Here is a 25,604-nt window from a genome sequence, read left to right on the forward strand (position 1 = left end):
GAAATATTAAAAGTTATTTTTTTCCCATATAAAAAATTCCTTTTTTTTTTCTTTTTTTTTTTTTTTTCTAAAGGAATGTCCTTAAGACATTCTTTAACTTTTCTCTAAGTAATAACGATCGCTGTCTGAAAAAATCTAAAACTTAAAGTGTGATGATAATATAAATTACTAAAGAACATCATGATAATTAATGATTTTAAAGTGAAATTGATGTTGTTAAAAGGTTCTTGAGGCTATAAATGATGTGGCGATTATGTAGCAAAGCTCAATGCATCATTTATAATACAAGCCCATCATCTTTTAGATTTTTTTTCTTGGAAAATTTATTTCAGCTTGTATTTAAATGAGCCATTACACTCAAAAGTCCACAATTCTTTTTAGTTTTTATTGTCTTTTTTTTTTTTTCATTTTTGATTTGATTTTTAATTTTGAACAAAAGAAAAAAATATTTAATCAAAATCTTTATCCCAATCCATCAAAGTTAGGTTGTGCTGTGACTTTATGACCCATTGCCTTCCTCAAAGTTTATGGTTGTTATTGGGCTTTGTATTTTTTGAGCAAATGGAATTGGGCTTGTTGATTGAGCCTAATATAAGCTTAATATTCCTCTGTTTTTGTTTTGGAGACACAGGATGAGGTTGGATACTAGTGGACCAAGCATCTAGTAGCTCTAACAAGAAGCACATGCCTATGACACTAGAATTCTGAATCCACATTTAATTTATTTACCAATGTAAAGAAACTAATCTATTGTCCTCTATTTTTGTTTCAACTCCAAAAGTGAGGATAATTACTATTCGATGGTAACACCTTGCATCAAGTTCAAGTAGCTGCACATGCCTCTGAATATAAGTAAAATTTATTTCTCAAACTAAAGAAACAACATCTTTGCTTCGTTTTTGTTTTAACGCTTGAAATGAAAAGGCTATGATGCATGCACACAAAACATGGCTTGGTGTACACAACAAGAAAAAAGACATAATACAACAAGTATTATTGCCAAAAAAAAAAAATGGAGATAATATATATACTATTGCATCTCTAGGTTGTTTTTTGTTGTAATAGTAACTTAAATTTATTACATCAACATGAGATTGTAGCAATAATTATTACGTTACATCGAAATGTGTTGTTGTAATAGGTATCTCTTACAATACATTGAGATATGTTGTTACAATAGGTAATCTTTTATTTTACATCAAATGATATTGTTAGTATAGTTCTTAGATATGGTTTTTGAATTGCAAAACAGGTTAATGAAAAAATTATTATTTAAGAAAATGATTTATTTATTTTTAAATTTTTTCTTATAAAAAAATCAACCTATTGCAATGAGATTTTTTCAACCTATTGTCTCAAAGTTTATTACAACAACTTGCATCGACATTTTTGTCATTGCAATAACACCTATTACAACGAGATTTTAAAAATAAATCATTGCAATATATGGAACTTATTGCAACGAAAATCTAGTATTGCATAAACCTATTGCCTCGGAGTTTATTACAACGGCATAAATCGACTTTTTTATCATTGCAATAACGCATATTACAATGACATTAGTTGTTATTGCAACAACTTATTTTGTTGTATCGTCTTTTTTCTTGTAGGGATTGATGGCATTCTGAAATGTTGGTTGGGATATTTTCTCTATAAAATATCAACATTGCATCACCCTAACCCCTCTGAATACAAGTTAAATTTGTTTCTCAAACTAAAGAACCAATGTTTTAGCACTATTTTTGTTTTAACGCTTAAAATGAAAAAGCTATGATGCATGCACACGAAACATGGCTTGGTGTATTGATGGTATTCTGAAATGTTGGTTGGGATATCTTCTCTATAAAATATCGACATTTCATGGAATTCATTACCCCCCCCCTCTCTCTGTTTTTACATATCTTATCTTCTCTTCTCTCTCTCTCATCGACAATGGCTGGCAACCATTTTACTGTTCATGTCTTCAACCCATAAGTTGCCTTGAACATCATGGCAACTGCCCCAATTGAATTTGCAGACATTGAGATTTGGTTTTGCTTCTCTGGCCGAATCTCTAAAGAGGACTATCAGAGAATTGTAAATGATATGATTCTGTGCAATGCAACACAAAACCGAGCTGATCGAATTATCGATCAACGCCCGACCCCTTTTTTACCACCACCAACCATACGAATTCTAACATTAAAGGAGTTTCATTCTGCCTTTGCAGAACATGAGACTCCGTTCATGATATATGTTCCTGCTCCGCCAGTTGTCCATCCAGATGTTTGGCAAGTCATCATCAACATGGCAATGCTCAATGGTGTTGAATAAGCTTGATTAGTAGAAATGAGAAGGATGATTTATTTATTTTTAAATTTTTTTTGATAAAAAAATTAACCTATTGCAATGAGATTTTTTCAACCTATTGTCTCGAAATTTATTACAACGGCTTGCATCGACTTTTTTGTCATTGCAATAACACCTATTGCAACGAGATTTTAAAAATAAATCATTGCAATATGTGGAACTTATTGCAACGAAAATCTAGTGTTGCATAAACCTATTGCCTCGGAGTTTATTACAACGACTTGAATCGACTTTTTTATCATTGCAATAACACCTATTACAATGACATTAGTTGTTATTGCAACAACTTATTTTGTTGTATCAAGTCTTTTTTCTTATAGGGATTGATGGCATTCTGAAATGTCGGTTGGGATATTTTCTCTATAAAATTTCAGTATTGCATCACCCTAACCCCTCTGAATACAAGTTAAATTTGTTTCTCAAATTAAAGAAATAACGTTTTTGCTTTGTTTTTTTTTTAACGCTTAAAATGAAAAAGTTATGATGCATGCACACGAAACATGACTTGGTGTATTGATGGTATTCTGAAATGTTGGTTAAAATATCTTCTCTATAAAATATCGGCATTGCATGGAATTCATTCCCCCCCCCCCTCTCTCTGTTTTTACATATCTTATCTTCTCTTCTCCCTCTCTCAACGACAATGGCTGGCAACAATTTTACTGTCCATGTCTTCGACACATAAGTTGCCTTAAACATCATGGCAACTGCCCCAATTGAATTTGTAGACATTGAGATTTGGTTCTGCCTCTCTGGCCGAATCTCTAAAGAGGACTATCAGAGAATCGTAAATGATATGATTCTGTGCAATGCAACACGAAACCGAGCTGATCGAATTATCGATCAACGCCCGACCCCTTTTTTACCACCACCAACCATACGAATTCTAACATTAGAGGAGTTTCATTCTGCCTTTGCGGAACGTGAGACTCCGTTCATGATATATGTTCCTGCTCCGCCAGTTGTCCATCCGGATGTTCGGCAAGCTATCATCGACATGACAATACTCAATGGTGTTGAGTAAGCTTGATCAGTAGAAATGGGAAGGATGATTTTTTTTTTTTTTTTTTTTTTGTTAAAAAAATCAACCTATTGCAATGAGATTTTTTCAACCTATTGTCTCGAAGTTTATTACAACGGCTTGCATCGACTTTTTTGTCATTGCAATAACACCTATTGCAACGAGATTTTAAAAATAAATCATTGCAATATGTGGAACTTATTGCAAGTAAAATCTAGTGTTGCATAAACCTATTGCCTCGGAGTTTATTACAATGGCTTGAATCGACTTTTTTATCATTGCAATAACACCTATTATAATGACATTAGTTGTTATTGCAACAACTTATTTTGTTGTATCAAGTCTTTTTTCTTGTAAGGATTGATGGCATTTTGAAATGTCGGTTAGGATATTTTCTCTATAAAATATCAGCATTGTATCACCGTAACCCCTTTGAATACAAGTTAAAGTTGTTTCTCAAACTAAAGAAACAACGTTTTTGCTCTGTTTTTGTTTTAACGCTTAAAATGAAAAAGCTATGATGCATGCACACGAAACATGGCTTGGTGTATTGATGGTATTCTGAAATGTTGGTTGGGATATCTTTTCTATAAAATATCGGTATTGCATGGAATTTATTACCCCCCCTCTCTCTGTTTTTACATATCTTATCTTATCTTCTCTTCTCCCTCTCTCAACGACAATGGCTGGCAACCATTTTACTGTCCATGTCTTTGACCCATAAGTTTCCTTGAACATCATGGCAACTGCTCCAATTGAATTTGCAGACATTGAGATTTGGTTCCGCCTCTCTGGCCGAATCTCTAAAGAGAACTATCAAAGAATTGTAAATGATATGATTCTGTGCAATGCAACACGAAACCGAGCTGATCGAATTATCGATCAATGCCCGGCCCCTTTTTTGCCACCACCAACCATACAAATTCTAACATTAGAGGAGTTTCATTCTGCCTTTGCGGAACGTGAGACTCCGTTCATGATATATGTTCCTGCTCCGCCAGTTGTCCATCCGTATGTTCGGCAAGCCATCATCGACATGGCAATGCTCAATGGTGTTGAATAAGCTTGATCAGTAGAAATGTGAAGGATGATTTATTTATTTTAAAATTTTTTTTTTGATAAGAAAATCAACCTATTGCAATGAGATTTTTTCAACCTATTGTCTCGAAATTTATTGCAACGGCTTGCATCGACTTTTTTGTCATTGCAATAACACCTATTGCAACGAAATTTTAAAAATAAATCATTGCAATATGTGGAACTTATTGCAAGTAAAATCTAGTGTTACATAAACCTATTGCCTCGGAGTTTATTACAACGACTTGAATCGACTTTTTTATCATTGCAATAACACCTATTACAATGACATTAGTTGTTATTGCAACAACTTATTTTGTTGTATCAAGTCTTTTTTCTTGTAAGGATTGATGGCATTTTGAAATGTCGGCTAGGATATTTTCTCTATAAAATATCAGCATTGCATCACCGTAACCCCTCTGAATACAAGTTAAAGTTGTTTCTCAAACTAAAGAAACAACGTTTTTGCTCTGTTTTTGTTTTAACGCTTAAAATGAAAAAGATATGATGCATGCACACAAAACATGGCTTGGTGTATTGATGGTATTCTGAAATGTTGATTGGGATATCTTCTCTATAAAATATCGGCATTGCCTGAATTTATTACCCCCCCCCCTCTCTCTGTTTTTACATATCTTATCTTATCTTCTCTTCTTCCTCTCTCAACGACAATGACTGGCAACCATTTTACTGTCCATGTCTTCGACCCATAAGTTTCCTTGAACATCATGGCAACTGCCCCAATTGAATTTGCAGACATTGAGATTTGGTTCCGCCTCTCTGGCCGAATCTCTAAAGAGAACTATCAAAGAATTGTAAATGATATGATTCTGTGCAATGCAACACGAAACCGAGCTGATCGAATTATCGATCAATGCCTGGTCCCTTTTTTGCCACCACCAACCATACAAATTCTAACATTAGAGGAGTTTCATTCTGCCTTTGCGGAACGTGAGACTCCGTTCATGATATATGTTCCTACTCCGCCAGTTGTCCATCCGGATGTTCGGCAAGCCATCATCGACATGGCAATGCTCAATGGTGTTGAATAAGCTTGATCAGTAGAAATGTGAAGGATGATTTATTTATTTTAAAATTTTTTTTTGATAAGAAAATCAACCTATTGCAATGAGATTTTTTCAACCTATTGTCTCGAAATTTATTACAACGGGTTGCATCGACTTTTTTGTCATTGCAATAACACCTATTGCAACGAGATTTTAAAAATAAATCATTGCAATATGTGGAACTTATTGCAACAAAAATCTAGTGTTGCATAAACTTATTGCCTCGGAGTTTATTATAATGACTTGAATCGACTTTTTTATCATTGCAATAACACCTATTACAATGACATTAGTTGTTATTGTAACAACTTATTTTGTTGTATCAAGTCTTTTTTCTTATAGGGATTGATGACATTCTGAAATGTCGGTTGGGATATTTTCTCTATAAAATATCAACATTGCATTACCCTAACCCCTCTAAATACATGTTAAATTTGTTTCTCAAACTAAAGAAACAACGTTTTTGCTCTGTTTTTGTTTTAACGCTTAAAATGAAAAGCTATGATGCATGCACACGAAACATGGCTTGGCGTATTGATGGTATTCTAAAATGATGATTGGGATATCTTCTTTATAAAATATCGACATTGCATGGAATTCATTACCCCCCCCCCTCTCTCTGTTTTTACATATCTTATCTTATCTTCTCCCTCTCTCAATAACAATGGCTGGCAACCATTTTACTATCCATGTCTTCGACCCATAAGTTGCCTTGAACATCATGGCAACTGCCCCAATTGAATTTGCAGACACTGAGATTTGGTTCCGCCTCTCTGGCCAAATCTCTAAAGAAGACTATCAGAGAATTGTAAATGATATGATTTTGTGCAATGCAACACGAAATCGAGCTGATCGAATTATCGATCAACGCCCGGCCCCTTTCTTACCACCACCAACCATACAAATTCTAACATTAGAGGAGTTTCATTCTGCCTTTGCAGAACGTGAGACTCCGTTCATGATATATGTTCCTGCTCCGCCAGTTGTCCATCCGGATGTTCGGCAAGCCATCATCAACATGGCAATGCTCAATAGTGTTGAATAAACTTGATAAGCAGAAATGGGAAGGAACTTGTTTCTCTGTTTTTGTTTTGGTGACACAAGGGATGAGGTTGGATACTAGTGGACGAAGCATCCAGTAGCTCTAACAAGAAGCATATGCCTATGACACCAAAATTCTGAATCCACGTTTAATTTATTTTCCAATCTAAAGAAACTAACCTATTGTCCTCTGTTTTTGTTTCAACTCCTAAAGTGAGGATAATTACTATTCCATTGTGACACCTTGCATCAAGTTCAAGTAGCAGCACATGCCTCTAAATACAAGTTAAATTTGTTTCTCAAACTAAAGAAAAAACATCTTTGCTTTGTTTTTATTTTAACGCTTGAAATGAAAAAGTTATGATATATGCACACAAAACATGACTTGGTGTATACTACAAGAAAAAAGACATAATACAACAAGTATTATTGCCAAAATAATAATAATAATAATGGAGGTAATATATATATATATATATATATATAATATACTATTGCATCTCTAGATTGTTTTTTGTTGTAATAGTAACTTAAATTTATTACATCAACACGAGATTGTCGCAATAATTATTATGTTACATCGAAATGTGTTGTTGTAATAGGTAACTCTTATTATACATTGAGATATGTTGTTGCAATAGGTAATCTTTTATTTTACATCAAACTATATTGTTAGTATAGTTCCTAAATATGGTTTTTGAATTGCAAAACAGGTTAATGAAAAAATTATTATTTAAGAAAATGATTTATTTATTTTTAAATTTTTTTGATTAAAAAAAAAATCAACCTATTGCAATGAGATTTTTTCAACCTATTGTTTCGAAGTTTAAATTTTATTACAACGGCTTGCATCGACTTTTTTGTCATTGCAATAACACCTATTGCAACGAGATTTTCAAAATAAATCATTGCAATATGTGGAACTTATTGCAACGAAAATCTAGTGTTGCATAAACCTATTGCCTCGGAGTTTATTACAACGGCTTGCATCAACTTTTTTATCGTTGCAATAACACCTATTACAATGACATTAGTTGTTATTGCAACAACTTATTTTGTTGTATCAAGTCTTTTTTCTTGTAGGGATTGATGGCATTTTGAAATGTTGGTTGAGATATTTTCTCTATAAAATATTAACATTGCATCACCCTAACCCCTTTGAATACAAGTTAAATTTCTTTCTCAAACTAAAGAAACAACGTCTTTACTCTATTTTTGTTTTAACGTTTAAAATGAAAAAGTTATGATGCATGCACACGAAATATGGCATGGTGTATTGATGGTATTCTGAAATGTTGGTTGCGATATTTTCTCTATAAAATATCGGCATTGCATGGAATTCATTAGCCCCTCTCTCTCTCTCTATCTCTCTATCTCTCTATTTTTACATATCTTATCTTCTCTTCTCCCTCTCTCAACGACAATGGTTGGCAACCATTTTATTGTCCATGCCTTCGAACCATAAGTTTCCTTGAACATCATGGCAACTGCCCCAACTGAATTTGCGGACACTGAGATTTGGTTCTACCTCTTTGGCCGAATCTCTAAAGAAGACTATCAGAGAATCGTAAATGATATGATTCTGTGCAATGCAACACAAAACCGAGCTGATCGAATTATCGATCAACGCTCGGCCCCTTTTTTACCATCACCAACCATACGAATTCTAACATTGGAAGGGTTTCATTCTACCTTTGCGGAACGTGAGACTCCGTTCATGATATATGTTCCTGCTCCGCCAGTTGTCCATCCTGATGTTTGGCAAGCCATCATCAACACGGCAATGCTCAATGGTGTTGAATAAGCTTGACCAGTAGAAATAGGAAGGAACTTGTTTCTCTATTTTTCCTTTGGTGACATAGGGGATGAGGTTGGATACTAGTGGTCGAAGCATCCAGTAGCTCTAACAAGAAGCACATGCCTATGACACTAGAATTTTGAATCTACATTTAATTTATTTACCAATCTAAAGAAACTAACCTATTGTTCTCTGTTTTTGTTTCAACTCTTAAACGAGGATAATTACTATTCCATAGTGACACCTTGCATCAAGTTCAAGTAGTTGCACATGCCTCTGAATACAAGTTAAATTTGTTTCTCAAACTAAAGAAACAGCGTGTGTGCTCTGTTTTTGTTTTAACGCTTAAAATGAAAAGCTATGATGCATGTGATGAAAAACTTAGTAACTAGAGAACTGAGTTCTGAAGACTATCACCGATTGAATCAACAAAGAAACACAAATCACAGAGAAAGGAAAGTAAGAGAAAGTAAGAGAGAGAGAGAGAGAGAGAGAGAGAGAGAGAGAGAGAATGAATGGAAGACTTGAATTCAATTACAATCTTTTACATAAAAATACATTCGTGCTCATAGAGCTGTTTATATACTACAAAGACTGCTTAATAGCTTAATTTAACAACCCAAAATATCTATAACTAAACCCCAAAAATATCTGGAGCTAAGTCCCTTGAAATTAGGAAATCTGTTAAGCTAACTAACAAAATTACGCGCCTAAGCTTAACGAACATTTAAGCAAAGTGAAGCACACCGTTTTATTAAGTTTTGATGAAGTCAGTCACTTAAATAAAATGGCGCGTTTTAGTGCTTCCTCTATTAAATGAAATGATGTGTTTAATCAACACATAGTCGTTTTATCCTTCTTCTTCAAACTTCTTTTCAGACTTCTTATTCCTTCCTTCAATAGCATGCACATGAAACATGGCTTGGTGTATTGATGGTATTCTGAAATGTTGGTTGGGATATTTTCTCTATAAAATATCAGCATTGCGTGGAATTCATTACCTCACTTAAAAATTCAATCACCTTAACCTACCTCTCTCTCTCTCTCTCTCTCTCTCTCTCTCTCTCTCTGTTTTTACACATCTCATCTTCTCCCTCTCTCAACAATGGCAAGCTACCATTTCACGTGTATCATGAAAGGAGTGTTATGTTCAACCAAGACACTCCTCCATGGAATGGACTTTTATGGTTGGAGGTGAAGCAAATGGAACTGGTGCATTCGTCGATGATGAGATCCATACGGTTTCGAGTTAAATCAGCCAGAACTAAGTTATTCTGATCTGGCCGATTTAACTCAAAACTTTACAGATCACATCATCGACCAACACCCAGCTCCATTTGCTCCCCCTCCAACCATAAGAGTCCATACTATGGAGGAGTTTGACCTGCCTTGGCTGAACATGACACCTCTTTCATTATACGCATTCCAGGTCCGCCACTTCTTGAGGCTTAAAAGGATGGTTCTTCTTGTTGTTGCAGCTTGGAGTTGTTGGGGGTGGTGGTTTGGGTTAAAAAACTGAGTTAAGTTATGTACTATGTTTTATTTATGGTGTTGTTTAGATTTTCTGTTGTTGCTATGGCATGTGTTTGTCTTTATTTGCTTTCCAAGAATGTTTAGTTTGGCTTGTTTCTAGTTATGAGTGTAGTTATCGTTCATCCTCCTTTGTAATAGCAACAAGTTTTAAAATTATTATGATAAAACTAGTCGCAGACCCGCGCGTTGCGCATGGTAATTTTTTAGGTAAAATACTATTTTAGTCCCTAGACTTTATAAAAAGTTTTTTTTTTCTTTCTATATTTATTGGTTGATGATTTGCATAACATAGACATTAAATAAGAGGAAGAACTATTCATTATATTTTTTTAAGTCATGGTGTATGAAGATTATGATTATATATATATATATATATATATATATAAGGTTAAATGATATGTCAACAAATGAGATTAAAAATTTTCCATCTTTATTTCTAATATAATTTCTAAATTACTGAAGAACGTCTCATTTTTAGTTATGATATGAAATATAATTTCCCTAGTTAGAGTTTGATTAGTTTTAAGTTTAAATTTTGTATTATTATATTTAATTTTGTATTATTGATTTAATTAAGTGAATGTAATGGTTGATTTTATTGCACTATAAAGTTTTTAATGTCTACTGTATAGCCATTTCTATTTTATTTCTTACTCCTCTCGACCATCTTTTTATTTTCTAAATAATGGTTATTAATTGATGTTTGATTTTATTTCATTTTTTTTTCTTCCATTATTTATTCGTTATTACTTTGTATGTTCCCTTTCTAGTTGTAAATTTTATGATTATCAATAATAAATAGATATCAGTGATGGCTTAAATAGGTTTTTACGCTAGTCGTATGTCAAAGGTTTTTTTTTTTTTACAAGGAAATATGAAAGGTATTTCTCTAGTTTGGTCTCAATCAATAATTTTATTTTTTTTTAATGTATGAAGTGGTTAGGTTAGTGGTATGTCAAAGTATTATAAAATTTTTTTTTTTTATAAATAATTCCAAGGAAATGTAAAAGGCCTTTTTTTGAAAAAAAGAAATTGTGACTTTTTGAATTGTAGAAATATGATTTTTTTTAATTACCTTATTTATAGATTTCATTATTAAGTTAAAAACATCTAAATTAAAGCAGATAAATATATAAATGCAAAATTATATGTAAAGTTACAACTGCACAAGATAAATATGTACAAATAATATATATATTTTTTTTATTATTCATGAATCATTATTTCATTTTTTACTTATAAATATCTAAACTAAATTTTTTTTTTTCTGAAAAAAAAAATATAAATTAAAATAGATGAATATGTAAAGGTAAAATTATATAAAAAGTTAAAACTACCCAAGATGAACGTTTAACCATTGGTAGATATGTGTTTTTTGAAGACTAAAAGTATACTTGATTGCTTTAGTTAGAACTATATAACTATGCAAATATTGTTACGAGTGGCCTTACAAAACAGATATTTCATTTTGCAAAAAACTTTACATGAGCTCCTCTTTTGTGACAACTTTTTATTTTTATTTTTATTTTCTTTTTGCCAAAACAACTTAAAAATATTAAGACTTAAGTTAACACATATGGTAGTTGTAGAACACGTCAATTATATGAAAATAGAAAGGTTTAAAAATTTAAAAAGCATTTTTAGTAGATTGTAATTTAAAACATTTTTTCTCAATATTTTATGTAATTTTTTCTTAATACACATGTCAAATTTTGTGTCAATCGGAAATTATTTACCATATGATAGGTAAGCTTATATTTTTTGCATAATTTTAAACTACAAAAACTTGCAATTTAAATAATTTATTGATGACATAACTATTGATCTTTAATATTTTAGAAATTTTGCAAGCATTGAGGATATAAGAAGAAGATGTAATCCAATTGTGGATTTGTCAAAATTCACCTTCGATAAAAAGATATTGATTAAGGTTATAGCCTTAAGCTACAACCAATTTTGTAACTAAAATTTGTCCTAAAATTATTAAGTTTGCATGATTTAAATTTGTGGCCAAAAAAAAAAAATTAATGTATCCATGATAAAAGTTTTTATTTAAATGATATATAGTAGTTCATATTTTTTTAGTCTTGATTCAAAAAGTTCATTCTCAATAGCCTTTTAAGTATACAAATTGCTCAATCTATAGGCCTAGACACATTCAAAGAGTGCTATCTAAATTATAAATTATATAACCCTTTATCACACAAATATTTTGATTCCCCTAATGTATGGTAAAGGAAAGCAGGTTTGTGTCTAGCCATTTTCTTGATATGTGTTGCATAATTTAATAGTATGGAGAATGTGATTGGATTTAAATGTTGAATAAAATAAGATGGGAAGAAAAAAAAAGTAAAAATAAAATATATAACAATAAACATAAAATTATCCAGGTCATTCTATGTAACATTATAACATTATATTATTATATACTTTATGTATAATGCAGTAGGATAATATTTAATTAAAGAGAATATAAAAGATAACAACTTAAAACACAAAATTAAATTGCATCAATCCAAAATAAAATTCTAATTAACACAAAAATTCATCAACCTAAAGAATTAATGCAATAAAAATAAACATAAAAATCAGACAAAACATGAAAAACAAACTGAGAGAGAGAGAGAGAGAGAAGTAACATTTTTTGTGTGAGAAAACTATGCATAGAATGAAAAAGAAAATGTCAAATTTATAGTAAGATGTTGAGAATAAAAAGAGTAAAAATAAAAGAAGATAAAATGGTAGAGAAATAATAATATTAAGATAGAAAGTAGTGGGGAGATGAAGAGGTAAAAGGGAGGGAGAGTTTTGGAAAATTAATATTAAAAATAATGGTTAAAAGATATTTTAATTTTTAAATAATGGAGTTTTTAAGTCACCTTAAATGAGAAAATGTTTTAAAAAATATATTAAAAAAATTGGAAACAAAAAATGATGACGTGACTGCTGATGTGACTCAACTTAAGCATAATAATATTAAATGTTAGGTTTCAACTTTTAGTAATATATTGATATAGATTTGTCTATTTGGTTTGCATAGCACTATTTTTTGTACTTTGACTTCCTAACGGGTAATTAAGGTTATTAACTTAAAAGAACCTACAGCAAAGGGAAATGTGATGACACTTATGTCCCAGACAAGACAAGGAGTCCCAAGTCATAAATTAATTAATTACCCCTCCTCCTCATTCTGCTTAAGTTGATAGTGTTGTAATTTGCATATAATATAATATGCGCATATGAGTCTCTTATAGTCTTATTAGGGTGAGCTAATTACCATACATAATAGCAATCAATAATGTTGACGTAAATTAATTTTTAAGAGAGTGCCATTAATGATCAATGCATCATTTATAATACAGTAGGGGATGCTCTCTCAACTAATTCAACATCATCAAACTCATGATTAAAGTCCAAGTGTATCAAATGTGAAAAATACTAGTTTTTTTTAAATGGTACCTAAAGATTGAGTTTTAAAGTTTAAAATTTTTGTTAGGGGAATTGGAGGTATTCACAGGGCGAAAATGGGTAATTACCCATAAAAATCTAACTATTTAGTTAGTTGACCCGGTTTGAAAACATATTGGAATTCTAGCAACTCGAGTTTTAAAGGCTCGATTTTGGGCCTGTAAATCGAGTCTTTAAGGCTCGATTTGCATGTTCTACTCGGGTCTGAGTTGGCATTATTTCCACGTGACATCTACTTGTAAATCGAGTCTCTAAGACTCGATTTACATTTACAGTAAAAAAAAAAAAAGATTTGGCCTTTACACCTTCTCACCTCAACAACCACAAAACCACAGCAACAACAGCAATCCTAACAAAGAAAACCACCAAGAGAAGAAAGAGAAATTAAAAAAAAAAAAACCCAGAAACGGTCGCCTGCGACCCAGGTCGCGCGACCCCAGGCCTGGGTCGCCTGTGACCCAAGTCGCGCGCGCCCTGTTTTTGGGCGCGACCCCAGGCCACGCTAGCCCCAGGCCGCGCTGGTGTGGTGAGCTTCCTCTAGATTCTTTCTCTCTTTTCTCTGATCTGGGTTCTTCTCTCTTTGTTTCTGGTTTTTTTTTTTTTTTTTTTTTTTCTTCCTTCTCTGGGTTCTTCTCTCACCAGCGCGGCCTGGGGTCGCGCCCAGAAACAGGTTGCCTGCGACCCGTCGCGCGAGCCCAGGCGCGCGACCCAGGCCTGGGGTCGCGCGGCCTGGGTTGCAGGCGACCTGTTTCTGGGTTTTTTTTTTTTTTAACTTCTCTTTCTTCTCTTTTTCTTCTCTTGGTGGTTTTCTTTGTTAGGATTGCTGTTGTTGCTGTGGTTTTGTGTTCATTGAGGTGAGAAGGTGTAAAGGCAAAATCTTTTTTTTTTTTTACTGTAAATGTAAATCGAGTCTTAGAGACTCGATTTACAAGTAGATACCACGTGGAAATAATGCCAACTCAGACCCGAGTAGAACATGCAAATCGAGTCTTAAAGACTCGATTTACAGGCCCAAAATCGAGCCTTTAAAACTCGAGTTGCTAGAATTCCAATATGTTTCCAAACTGGGTCAACTAACTAAATAGTTAGATTTTTATGGGTAATTACCCATTTTCTTCGTATTCACATTGTTGTATTGCGCTGCATCCCTTGCTGGATATCAATCTGGATATAAATTTTGGGCTTTTTGTGTGGTGGTGAATAAGAGAAATGCATTTTTGCTTAAAATATTCTGAAGCCATATTGCCAACTATGCTATAGTGTATTTATAGGTATGGAAATATTAAAACCCTTCATTTCTCGGATACTAAGCGAATAACCTAAGAGAGTGTGTTGTATGTAGTATAACTTGTCCCACCCTCCCTTAAAAGTTACCATGGCTTTTGAGTGGAATTGTGGTGTGTCTTTATGTTAGAACTCATTTCCTTCTCCCTTGTGTGTGTGTATGTTTGTTTCTCAAAAAAAAAAGTTGAGCTCGAGCGAGTTACAACAAGACGAGAGAGAGAACAGTCATTTAATATATAAAATCCATATTTGAAGACTTATTTATAAAATCCAAAATTTTAAGAAAACAATCATTTAATGTATGGTCTTTTACATAAAATTGAAGACCCTCAACTCATTGGAAATAAGAGAAATGCCCAACATATGTTTCCAACATTCCTAAATCTCAATGATACACTTCAAAACTTTGCTTGCTACCCGCTAGGCAATCCCAATTGATTTTCAAATTGATGTAACAATAAATATAATTAATATATATGTCACTTTAACACCATAATAAATAAATAAATATATATATATAGATATATATTTTTTTATGATTTGTGATGCATCAATTTATACCTTTTATGTAGTATATATTAATATCCCTAGATTACTCATCTTAAATAGTTTTTTTTTTTTTTGAGAAACGTACTCATCTTAAATAGTTGGCTTAAGAATATAAGAGAAAATTTAAGACACCATTTGTCTAGAGAAAAATAGTTTGATATAAGGAATCATCCAAATAACATAAGGTGTTTCTTTTAATAAAATGAGGTTATATCCTTGAAGCAAAGCTTATAAACTGTCTGTTCCAATATAGTTTCAAATTAATTAAGCCTCATCTTTAAGTATAGAAATATATTTAGAGGAAGAGATCTTTCTAGTACACTTTTTCACCTGCATATAAGTAATTGGATAGGGACCAGATTAAGAGTGCAACAAACATGGCAGCAAAGGCAAGCTCCATTGTTGTAACAATTCCCAGAGCAGCTTGAGGTATATCTACTGTGGATAATTTTGCTGTAACATTTTGACTAATCACTTATAATATTTGCTCAATTGTCACAAGTTTTGCTACTTCTTAGAAGCGTAATCTGTGATTTCATATTGTTAAACAATTCATCATTGCCAATAGGTACAAAAGAAACTGCAGATGAGGATAGAGCCCAAGGGAAAGCCCAAAAGATTACTCTTTAGGCTGTTCACTAAAATTCTAGCAGCACTCAAAGGAGTACAATTGCATTACAAGCTACATTACAGAAGAGATTCCTAGCCAAACAAGTGCATCTCAAAAAGTTACTGTTGTGTGTCAAAATGGAAGTTCAAGATAAAACAGGTCCTGCAGCAAAGCAAGTTCACATCCAAACAAATAATTAACGCTTGACCCATTGAAAGCTCTTTCTTGCTTTAGCTTTGCCAGGTTTTTTCCTTTCCACCACACGTGAGTCCCTTGTCAAGAAACCAGCTGGTAAACAAATTAGCTGTTTTAGTTTTTGATAATTATAAGATCATGATAAATTAACAATCAGAATTCAGAATGCAAGAACTAGCCTTGTAAAGATGCATTGCCACAAATTATATTTGAAAGAGCTACCATTTAAAGTGGGCAAGAGTTTTTTATGTTTTCCTCAAAATATGGTGTGATGTGCAATATATGGTATATTGGCCTTACTAGGCAGGAAAAAAAGAATATATAAAAAGTTAATATGTATTTAGAGATTGTACCATCTCTGAGTGCGGGACGCAGATCTGGTTCCCAATTTTGCAAGGCCCTGCTGATCCCCAACCGAATAGCTCCGACTTGACCTGTCACCAAGTTCAGGCTATTAGTTCATGAGGTCAGCAATTAAGTTACTGGTTTATAGATAGTACAAGAATATAGAGCTCATAGTCATATATTATAAAATCAGAAAAGGAAAGGAATCAGCTTCCACTGTAATATTAATACTACAAGGCCAAGGCCAAAGCCCAAAAGCTATTTGTAAATTATACACTTCAACCACAACTAACCCCCCCCCCCCCCCCCCCTTCTTCAAAAAAATAAGTAATCAAAAAGGTCTAATAACTTAGTCCATGTATGTTTCCAACATGTGCAGGCAGAGCTAATATGATGAAATAGCCAAGATTGTCTAAATTAAATCACCACCACTCAATCACAAATATAATTTAGATTTTCTTGAGAAGATACATATATATGGACATTTCTTCTTTCTTTACATTGGTTTTCAAAAATAAAAAATCCTAAAAAGCGGTTGGAAAATTTTCATAATAATAAGGAACACTAATGAACAAAAAAAAAAAAAAACAAAGCAAACACTATAAACCAGGATTCAAAAAAAATGTAAGGTTTTTCTCAGCAGGTAGTAATACAACTCAGACAAAAGTCTTGAAACTTCCCCGCACCTTGCCATTTGGCCCAAAGACCATAGGTAGAGGAAAAAACCAGAAAGGTTAAGACAAAAGTCCCAACGAATATCCTCAGTAAAGATGGCACCCTTTCTGGACAAGGAAACAAGGTAATGATATTCTGAACATGATATGGATGTCAAGGAGCACCCATTCAGTTTATCAATTTCAATCACCTTTATAATCTATAATACATCTACAAACCTTATGAAAACATCTCCTTCTGGCGTCTTGTATTCCACTGCTAGCATACAGTTTAGAAAAGGGAAAGACAACTGTTTCTTATAATCTGTCACATTACAACCTCCTATTCCAGCACTCTATATGAAAAGGCAGGGGGGCTTCATATTAGGAGGGATGTTGGAAGTGACAGTCTACATTAGTGCCTTAATGGCAGCGGTAAGTTCGATACTCGGTCCATTTACCATGAGCTTTGGGATGCTCCTAACTCCATCTTCCCTTGGAAAGGCAATTGGAAAGTAAAGATTCCTAAAAGGGTGGCTTTCTTTATGTCAACAATAGCTCGTTGTCAGATTCTTACTTTGGATAATCTCATGAGTAGGGGTCTCCCTTTGGCGAATCAGTGTTGTATGTGCCGTTGTAATGGAGAATCTGTGGACCATCTCCTTCTTCATTGTCATGTAGCACATTCTTTATGGGTGCATATGCTTTAGGTTTTTGGGATTCAATGGGTCATGCCAGGCTCTATAGCGAGTTTATTATTTTGTTGGAGACACTAACTTGGGAAACATTATTTAGATATTTTGAATTTGGTTTCAGGTTGTTTAATGTGGCTCGTTTGGATGGAACAAATCGTTGCTCCATTGAGAATACTAAGAAATCATTGGTTTAGTTAAAAGATTTGTGCCAGCGAACTCTTTTTGATTGGTCTTGGGGTTGGGATTCCTCGGATTGTTCTTCTATCATAGAGTTCCTCTTTTCTCTTAGAATAGTCTCTTGATTTCTCTGTTTCTTTGCCTTTTGTTGTTGTTGTTGTTGTTGTTTTTTTTTTTTTTTTTTTTTTTTCCTATGCTCATTATCATGAACACCTTGTATTCTCTTTTCTTTATCTTTTATCAATAATATTACACTTATAACCTATCAAAAAAATGGATGATAATGAAAAAAAATAGATGCTAATCAATTGGAGTAGACTAATTTCAGGGAGAGTCAATTGCTAGAAACTGAGAGACAGATAGTATAAACATACCCAAGGAATCACCAATACAGTGCAGTCCTTAATGAGGTATATTTTACAGTGGTAATCATCTTAATACAGCTACTCAAAAGGGCAAAGATATGGAGACAGAAAATGCCAGGTAGAAGCAAGTTTGGATGGCTGAAGTAGAGATGTAGAATCAACAAACAATCAGTGTCAATCGATTTTCAACCAAATAGCATCTCCTCCCACATAAAAAAGAGATGGAGGGTGAGGTCATGGGTACAATCATGTATAGGTGTATGAGTTGTATATACCAATCAAAAGAAAAATCAAATAAATAACAAACGCCACACCAAGCATGCTGAGGCAGAGGAAGGAATATAATGGGAAGCAGGGATTGTGTAACATACTTTTTTTTGGAAGAAATTTTATTAGAAAATACAATCTATTCCCCCATAAATTATAATCTAAGATTCAAGGAATGAACACACAAAATCAGTTGGAAAACTGAGCTTATGAGAATGTAAAAATGGTTTGGTAAGCAAATACTGACAAAAAATATATATGATACCAGAGAGAGAGAGAGAGAGAGATGGAGTTCAATGGGTCATGTCAGGCTTTGTTGCATGTTTACTATTTTGTTGGAGAAATTGGCTTGGGAAGTATAAATCAGATATTAGGAATTTGGTTTTAGGTTGTTTGATAAGGATTGTTTGGCCAGAGCGGAATCATCGCTTTTTTAAGGATACGGAAAAATCATTGGATCATTTAAAAGATTTGTGTCAGCAAACTCTATTTGATTGGTATCGGTGTTGGGGTTCCTCAAAATGTTCATCCAGCATTGAGTTTCTTGCTTCTCTTAGTATAGCCCTTTGATTTTTTGTCCTTTTGTTTTCTTTACTCTTTGCCCTTTTGTGTTCGTCATCATGGATCCTTTGTTCCTTATTTTTTTATGATCAATAATACTACTCTTATTACCTATCAGAGAGAGAGAGAGAGAGAGAGAGAGAGAGCTGCGCTGAATGAAGCTGCTTTCAGTATGCTTGGCTAACATCAAAGCTATTTGTGAACTAGGCTTATGCTCAGCTAATATTTTAAGTGATCTATAATAAAGTGCAAGTAGACAAAGCAATCAAAAGAATTCAACTAGTGCGCAGTACAACTACTGGTTCTTAACATAGGAACAATCTTCTTTTCTTTTTCTTTTTCTTTTTGGGGAAGGCCGGATGGGGTGGGGTCAAACTCAGAAATGATGTGGAAGGAACAACTAGTTCAACTACTGATTGCTATTGACAAAAAGATGTGAGTCGATGTAAAAGGCACTATTTTCATATGTAGATAAGTTTAAAGGCCAAAATGAAGAACAAATTATGTGTCGAGACCAAAGACAAACTAGTAATATGAGTAATGACTAAACATGTATCTCAATCCTCATATGTAAGAAGAAAGTGTTGATTCTAAATTGTTGTTATACGTGCAAAAGTAATGGAGAATCGGTAGACCATCTTTTACTACATTGTCCTATTGTTTATGAGTTGTGGTCTATGGTGTTCACCTTGTTTGGTATCCACTAGGCGATGCCAAAGACTGTAATTGAGCTCCTTGCTTGTTGGCAAGGAAATTTTGGTCATCATCATAATGGTGTTATTTGGATGGCTGTCCCTCATTGTTTGATGTGGTGTATTTGGCGGGAGAGAAACAACCGGTGTTTTGAAGATTCTGAAAGGACTATAACTTATTTAAAACTTTTCTTCTTTAAAACTCTATCGGACTAGATGTCTATCATAGAAAGTCATTCTATTTCTTCAGTCTATGATTTGATGGGTGCTTGTAATTTATGTATTTGATTATGTTGGTCCCTGGCTGAATACTTCTTGTATACTCGGGTGACTCATTATTAAGTTCTTGAATAAAATTTCCCTTACTTATCAAAAAAAAAAAAAAAAAAAGTATCTCAATCTTCATCCATTTAATAAAAGAAACCCACTTTGAGATATTGTTTAGCTGGAAGCCTGAATGTCTACAGATGGCGCATATCCTGGTCTCTAATGGATATTTTGGATTTTCTATCTATTCTATTGTAATTTCAGGGGTACTGTCCAGTAAACAGCCAGTGTACTTTAGCAATCTTTCTCTGTTATGGAATAAATTTTCATACACTTAGAAATATATTCCCAACCTATTCAAGCCACACTAGCCTTACTGCCTTATCCAATCTGGCCAAAGCTTGGCTTGCATAGTTAACAAAATTAAGGATTCCCAACCCATTTTGAACTGAGATTAACCTCCATGGATACACACAAGTCACTATTTCAGGACAACATGAAAATCAGAGAACAAATTGGGAGGTCTGGTCAAAAATTTAGAAGTACAAATATGAATGATCAGACTAAGAAGCATGTACCTCAAAGTTCAAAACTAAAATGATCTCATAGGTACATATATAGATCTGCTGTGTATAAGTGATGGAAGACATTAAAATTTTTCTACCACCTCTAATTACCATATATAAATATATATATATATATATATATATATTCAGACGAAGCATATTCATACCATATCAAAAAGCATATTCGGTTTATACTAAAATATTCAATAAAACTAACAATATACTCAAATTGGAAAGTAAAAAAGAAACAAGAGAACTAAATCCTAGGTGTTTGGTTAGTAGAAGATGTCTTTGCTGAATAGAACTCAAGTAAGTGCAAAACAGAGCTGGTGGAACATCCCCTCATTCATTGCTCAGTAGCTAGGAAACTTTTAACCTTCTGTGGATTATGCCTGAATCCATGAAAGATCTATCCAAAACTCGGGAGGTTACAAGATTGACAAGCCTTCTTAGACTATATTACATAATTTATATGGGTTTATTAATCATTTTAATTTATGCAAAATAAGATTAGCTATAAAAATATATACATGCATTTGTTATACATTCTCCAGACGAAGCATATTCATACCATATCAAAAAGAATAATTTGGCCCAAATTAAGTCATAACAGATAGTGGGATGAAAAAAAGAAGCATGTGATAAGATCAGAGTGCTCCCTAATTTTCAACTTGCATAAACTGAACTCAACAAAATAAAAAATTTATACCTTTTAGCAGAATTTTAGCTACAAACACTTAACTCACCTGAGACACCACCTCCTTTCACAGTACAGTTGACATCCCAAAGGCCCAAAGTCTTTGTCTCTGAAAAAGGTCGCAGGAGTGCAGCACGATGATCAAGCATGGGAAAATAGACATCAAATTCTTTATCATTAACTACGAATTTTCCATCACCAGGTTGAAGAAAGACACGGGCTATACTGCATTTTCTCCTCCCTGTTCCATAAGCTCTTCCCTTCTCATCTACTTGTCTCACTCTTGCTTTGGCAACTTCCTCCTGTTTCTGGCGCTCTATTTCGGCTCTTGAGGATTTTCTTGTATTTTTCTCATATCGCATTTCCTCTATTTCACTTAGAGGAGGTAATCCCTCAATCCCTTCTAAGTCCTTGAGGGCAATCAAACTGTCCAGCATTTCATCTGTGATTCCAGATGCAGCAATAAGATCACCAAATGCACGATTTGGACCTGCAATCAGAAATACAGAATCAGTACACATTTCACTGCTAATTTGTAAACTTGATATGAGAAAAGTGATGGATTTCACCTTGATAGTTTAAGCTAGTAAACAACCACCAGTTAAGTCAAAATTACACAAACTACTTTCAGTCAAGCTTGTTTTCACTCAATCAAGTTGAAGTTGTATTGGAAATTTACTAAACGTCTAAACCAAAACCAACACTTTGCTTGGCTTGGCTAAGCTACTACTCTCAATAACATAAACAAAATCTCAAGGAAATCAAGAAAATAAAAAGAGCATGACATTCAAATTCAACAGCAACAACCAAGTCTTACTCCTATAATTTTGGGGTCTGCAATGGATTCCGGACATATTAGATAGGGTTGACCACATGTATTCTTTTCTGCCATTCTATTCTATCTAAAGCCATACTCTCTATTACTTCCTTAATTAACATTTTTTTTTTTCACTATTTCTATCATTGTTATTTTTGGTCTTCCCCTACCTTTTTTTGTTCCCTCAACTTAATCAACTCACCCTCTCATTGGAGAAGGTATTTGGTATCAAATGATACCATGTTAGCGGTATCAAAATCCAATAAGTGTGAGACATATCAACAAAAAATTACTAACCCACTAACAATTGAAAGGCATGTGCTAGTGGGTAGTTATTTTTGAACATGTCTCTCATTTATTGGATTTTGATACGGATGACGTGGTATCATTTGATACAAAATACTTTTTCCTCTCATTGGCTCCAATAACCAGCATGACATTCATATTCACCAATCAAAATTTCCTAAGCTACAAACTTAACAAAAAGCCCATATACCATGTTCAATATCTTCATTAAGAATTCTACCATCAAGTATTTACATAAAAATAGCCTTTTATTTTATTATAAATCCTAAGAAGAATTACTTGGCAAGAGAAAATAGTTGGTTAAAAGTATAATGCAGTATTCCCATTCCTAGTCACAGACCAATAAAACAGAAATCCCTTTTTTTTTTTCTTTGGTCTAAAAATATAGAAATGCATCCAAAATACCCATCATCCAAAATGATCAATTATATAGGGTGGCCTCATTTCTTGAAAATTGGGAATAGTAAGTCTAATTTTGCTATACTAATTTAGAAACCCATATGCAAAAACTAATATCCAAAAAACCAAAAATAAAATTATGCTCTAAATAACACAATGTACCTTTCAGTACAGCAGTGAGCTCTTGTTTCTCTCTCTCCAGCATCAATGCCACTCTCTTCTCTCTCTCCACATCATCATCACCACCACCACCACCACTAGTACTGCTAACACTACTCTCACCCGCGGTATCGCCGAGCTCCCGTACACCCACCTCCTCCTCCTTCAATCCGAACACGTCGTCCTTGTCCTCGTCCACAAGGTTCCAGGGCTTGTTCTCCACATCCTCGCCGCTCTTCGCTCCGATCGCCTCGCTCGATTTCAGCCACGAGTCCACGTCGTCGTTTCCGGCCGGAGAGTCCTGGGCGAAGAACTGGTCGAATTTCGAATCGCTCTCGTGAGAAAGGTTCCATGAAGTCGATGAAGGTGGGTCCTTGCCATTGTTGTTGGAGGAGAAGAAGAATTTGGGGATGAAATTGGGGTTCGGGATTTGTGGGGTTTGGGAATGTGAATGTGGTTTTGGGGAAATTAGTGTTAGAAGACGGAGATGAGAGGGTTTAGGAAGGAGACGAGAGAGCATGGTGGTGAAGTTGAATCAGAGTTCACAGGGTGAGAGAGAGAGAGAGAGAGAGAGAGAGAGTTTAGGGAGGTTTGGACCGTTTGGTTTTGGTAGGGTTTTAGAAATGGAAAGAAGGGTCCGGGACAGTCCAGTTGTAGAAATTGGGCCGGTAAATCAGATGGATTTGGGCTGTCTTGGCCCGTTTGGAATAAAGGAAACTCAATGATCTAATAACATTATATTTTTTAGAACAAGGTTTCGCTACAAAGTTATAGCCTTAATATCTTTTTATTGGATGTGAATTTTGATAAATCTACTGTTGGATTGCATTTAAATCTTATATCTTACATGCTTGCAAAAATTTTAAAATATTAAAGATCAATAACTATATCATTAATCCAGTGGCAGAGCCCTGATTTGAGTTGAGGGAAGGCAAAATTTATATATGATGTACGCACTTACACAAATTTATGTGAATATATAATATTTGAGACCAATTTGAAAATTTAAAAGCTATTCATTTAAATACTAAGTGATATTTAATGTAATTATACAAACAAATAAAAAAACCCTACAAACAAAAAAAGGCTTGTTCATAATATTGTATTTATCTATTGAAATGTTTCCAACATGAGTGATCTTCTTTTTTTTTTAGAGCCAAAACTCAAGTTATGAATGAAACTATTAGTAATTAGATAGATACTGAGTGCAATATATGTGAATTTCTATTATTTTGGTTAATGTATTTCCATAAAATGTTCAAATTATAATATAGTAGGGACAAACTAAAAAAAAAATCAGTGCAAGGCATGCTAGTAGAGGACTTTAGATTCCTCAATAGTTCATTTAGAAGTTATGCCCTGTTTCAAGATCAAAGAAACAAAGTGACATTTAAAAAACCCAAAAACAAAAAGGAGGCAGGGGAATTTAATAACTAAAGGTATTTTTTGGGCAAGCCGAGGGGCAACTGCCCCCCTTGGCCCCCTGGCTCCACCCTTGTATTAATCAATTGTTTAAATTGCAAGTTTTAGTAGTCTAAAATTATGCATAAAAAAAAATAAGTTTATGGATCATATAGTAAATAACATTCAATTTGCAAAAAATTTGACCCATGTGTTAAGAGCATAAAGAACATGTAATCTAACGATTAGATTTTGAAAATATATAATCATGTTAATTATTTTAATGGAAGTTGAAGCCAATTTTTATTTTTTTATTTTTTTTAAGATTAAATTTACTTGGAGTGGAGTGAACCTTTGCTTTACACCCTTCAATAAAGACAAAAGCACTTAAAACTTTTGTCACATTTAAGTATTAAGAGAAAAGTCACTTTGATTCGCTAAAATACTATCTAATTTAGAGTATCTCCGATGGAAGAGTTAAAACCATAAATATAGGCAAAGTAGATAGTGAAGCCTTAAAAACCAAGTCCAATAGTATTTCCAAATGAGGCAAATTGTTTTTTCTCATCTACGGTAAGGGTGGCAATTTTTATCCATATCCATAAACTCATCTATTACCTACCTTATTTGGATAAGTCTTAACCCAACCCATTTGAATATTTGGGTTAAATAGGTAAAGACCCATTTGGTTATTTAATTAGACGGGTCTAAATAGATAAATCTACTAATACCCACTAAACCCATTTAAATTTTAAAATTAAATAAACCCACAAACACCCACTAAACTCTCCTAAAATCTAAAACTTACCTAAACAGTATATAACCTTAAACACTTTCCCTCAGATTTTCTAAGCCAAAACATTCATCCCTCTCACTCTCAGTCACACTCTCCTTAAACACTTTCCCTCTGATTTTCTCAGTAACCAAACAAACACATAAAAAAAAATTGTAATAGAAATTGAAAGAAAAAGCAGAATCTAACAAACGGTAATTGGCAGCAAGAGAAATGAAGAAGGACCTGGAAGATCCACCTGTTCATGATGATAATGGTGACGTTGAAAGCCCACCATTGAAGAATAGTGAGAAGAGATCTTTTTTTTTTTTTTTTTAATGTGCTAGCACTGTTTGATCTGAGAAGCCTATACTGTGAATTTGAAGTTCTCTTTGATAGATACCCATTAGAGGATGACTTTGAGAAATTCTCTGCTCCACCAAGAGACTGACACCTTGAAGATCCATTGCTTC

General features: G+C 33.5%; 1 protein-coding gene across 1 annotated transcript; it reads right to left on the minus strand.

Annotated features, from left to right (window-relative positions):
* Nucleotides 1-15,698: 15,698 nt before the first annotated feature.
* LOC126698875 (30S ribosomal protein S9, mitochondrial) lies at nt 15,699-23,566 on the minus strand. Its single transcript, XM_050396375.1, has 4 exons — nt 22,962-23,566; nt 21,327-21,767; nt 16,346-16,426; nt 15,699-16,085 (listed from the first exon to the last, which is right to left on the minus strand). The coding sequence occupies exons 1-4, from the start codon at nt 23,476-23,478 to the stop codon at nt 15,994-15,996; spliced, it is 1,131 nt and encodes a 376-aa protein (XP_050252332.1). The 5' UTR covers nt 23,479-23,566; the 3' UTR covers nt 15,699-15,993.
* Nucleotides 23,567-25,604: the final 2,038 nt, after the last annotated feature.

Source organism: Quercus robur, chromosome 9 (assembly GCF_932294415.1).
Source record: "Quercus robur chromosome 9, dhQueRobu3.1, whole genome shotgun sequence".
Taxonomy (NCBI): domain Eukaryota; kingdom Viridiplantae; phylum Streptophyta; class Magnoliopsida; order Fagales; family Fagaceae; genus Quercus; species Quercus robur.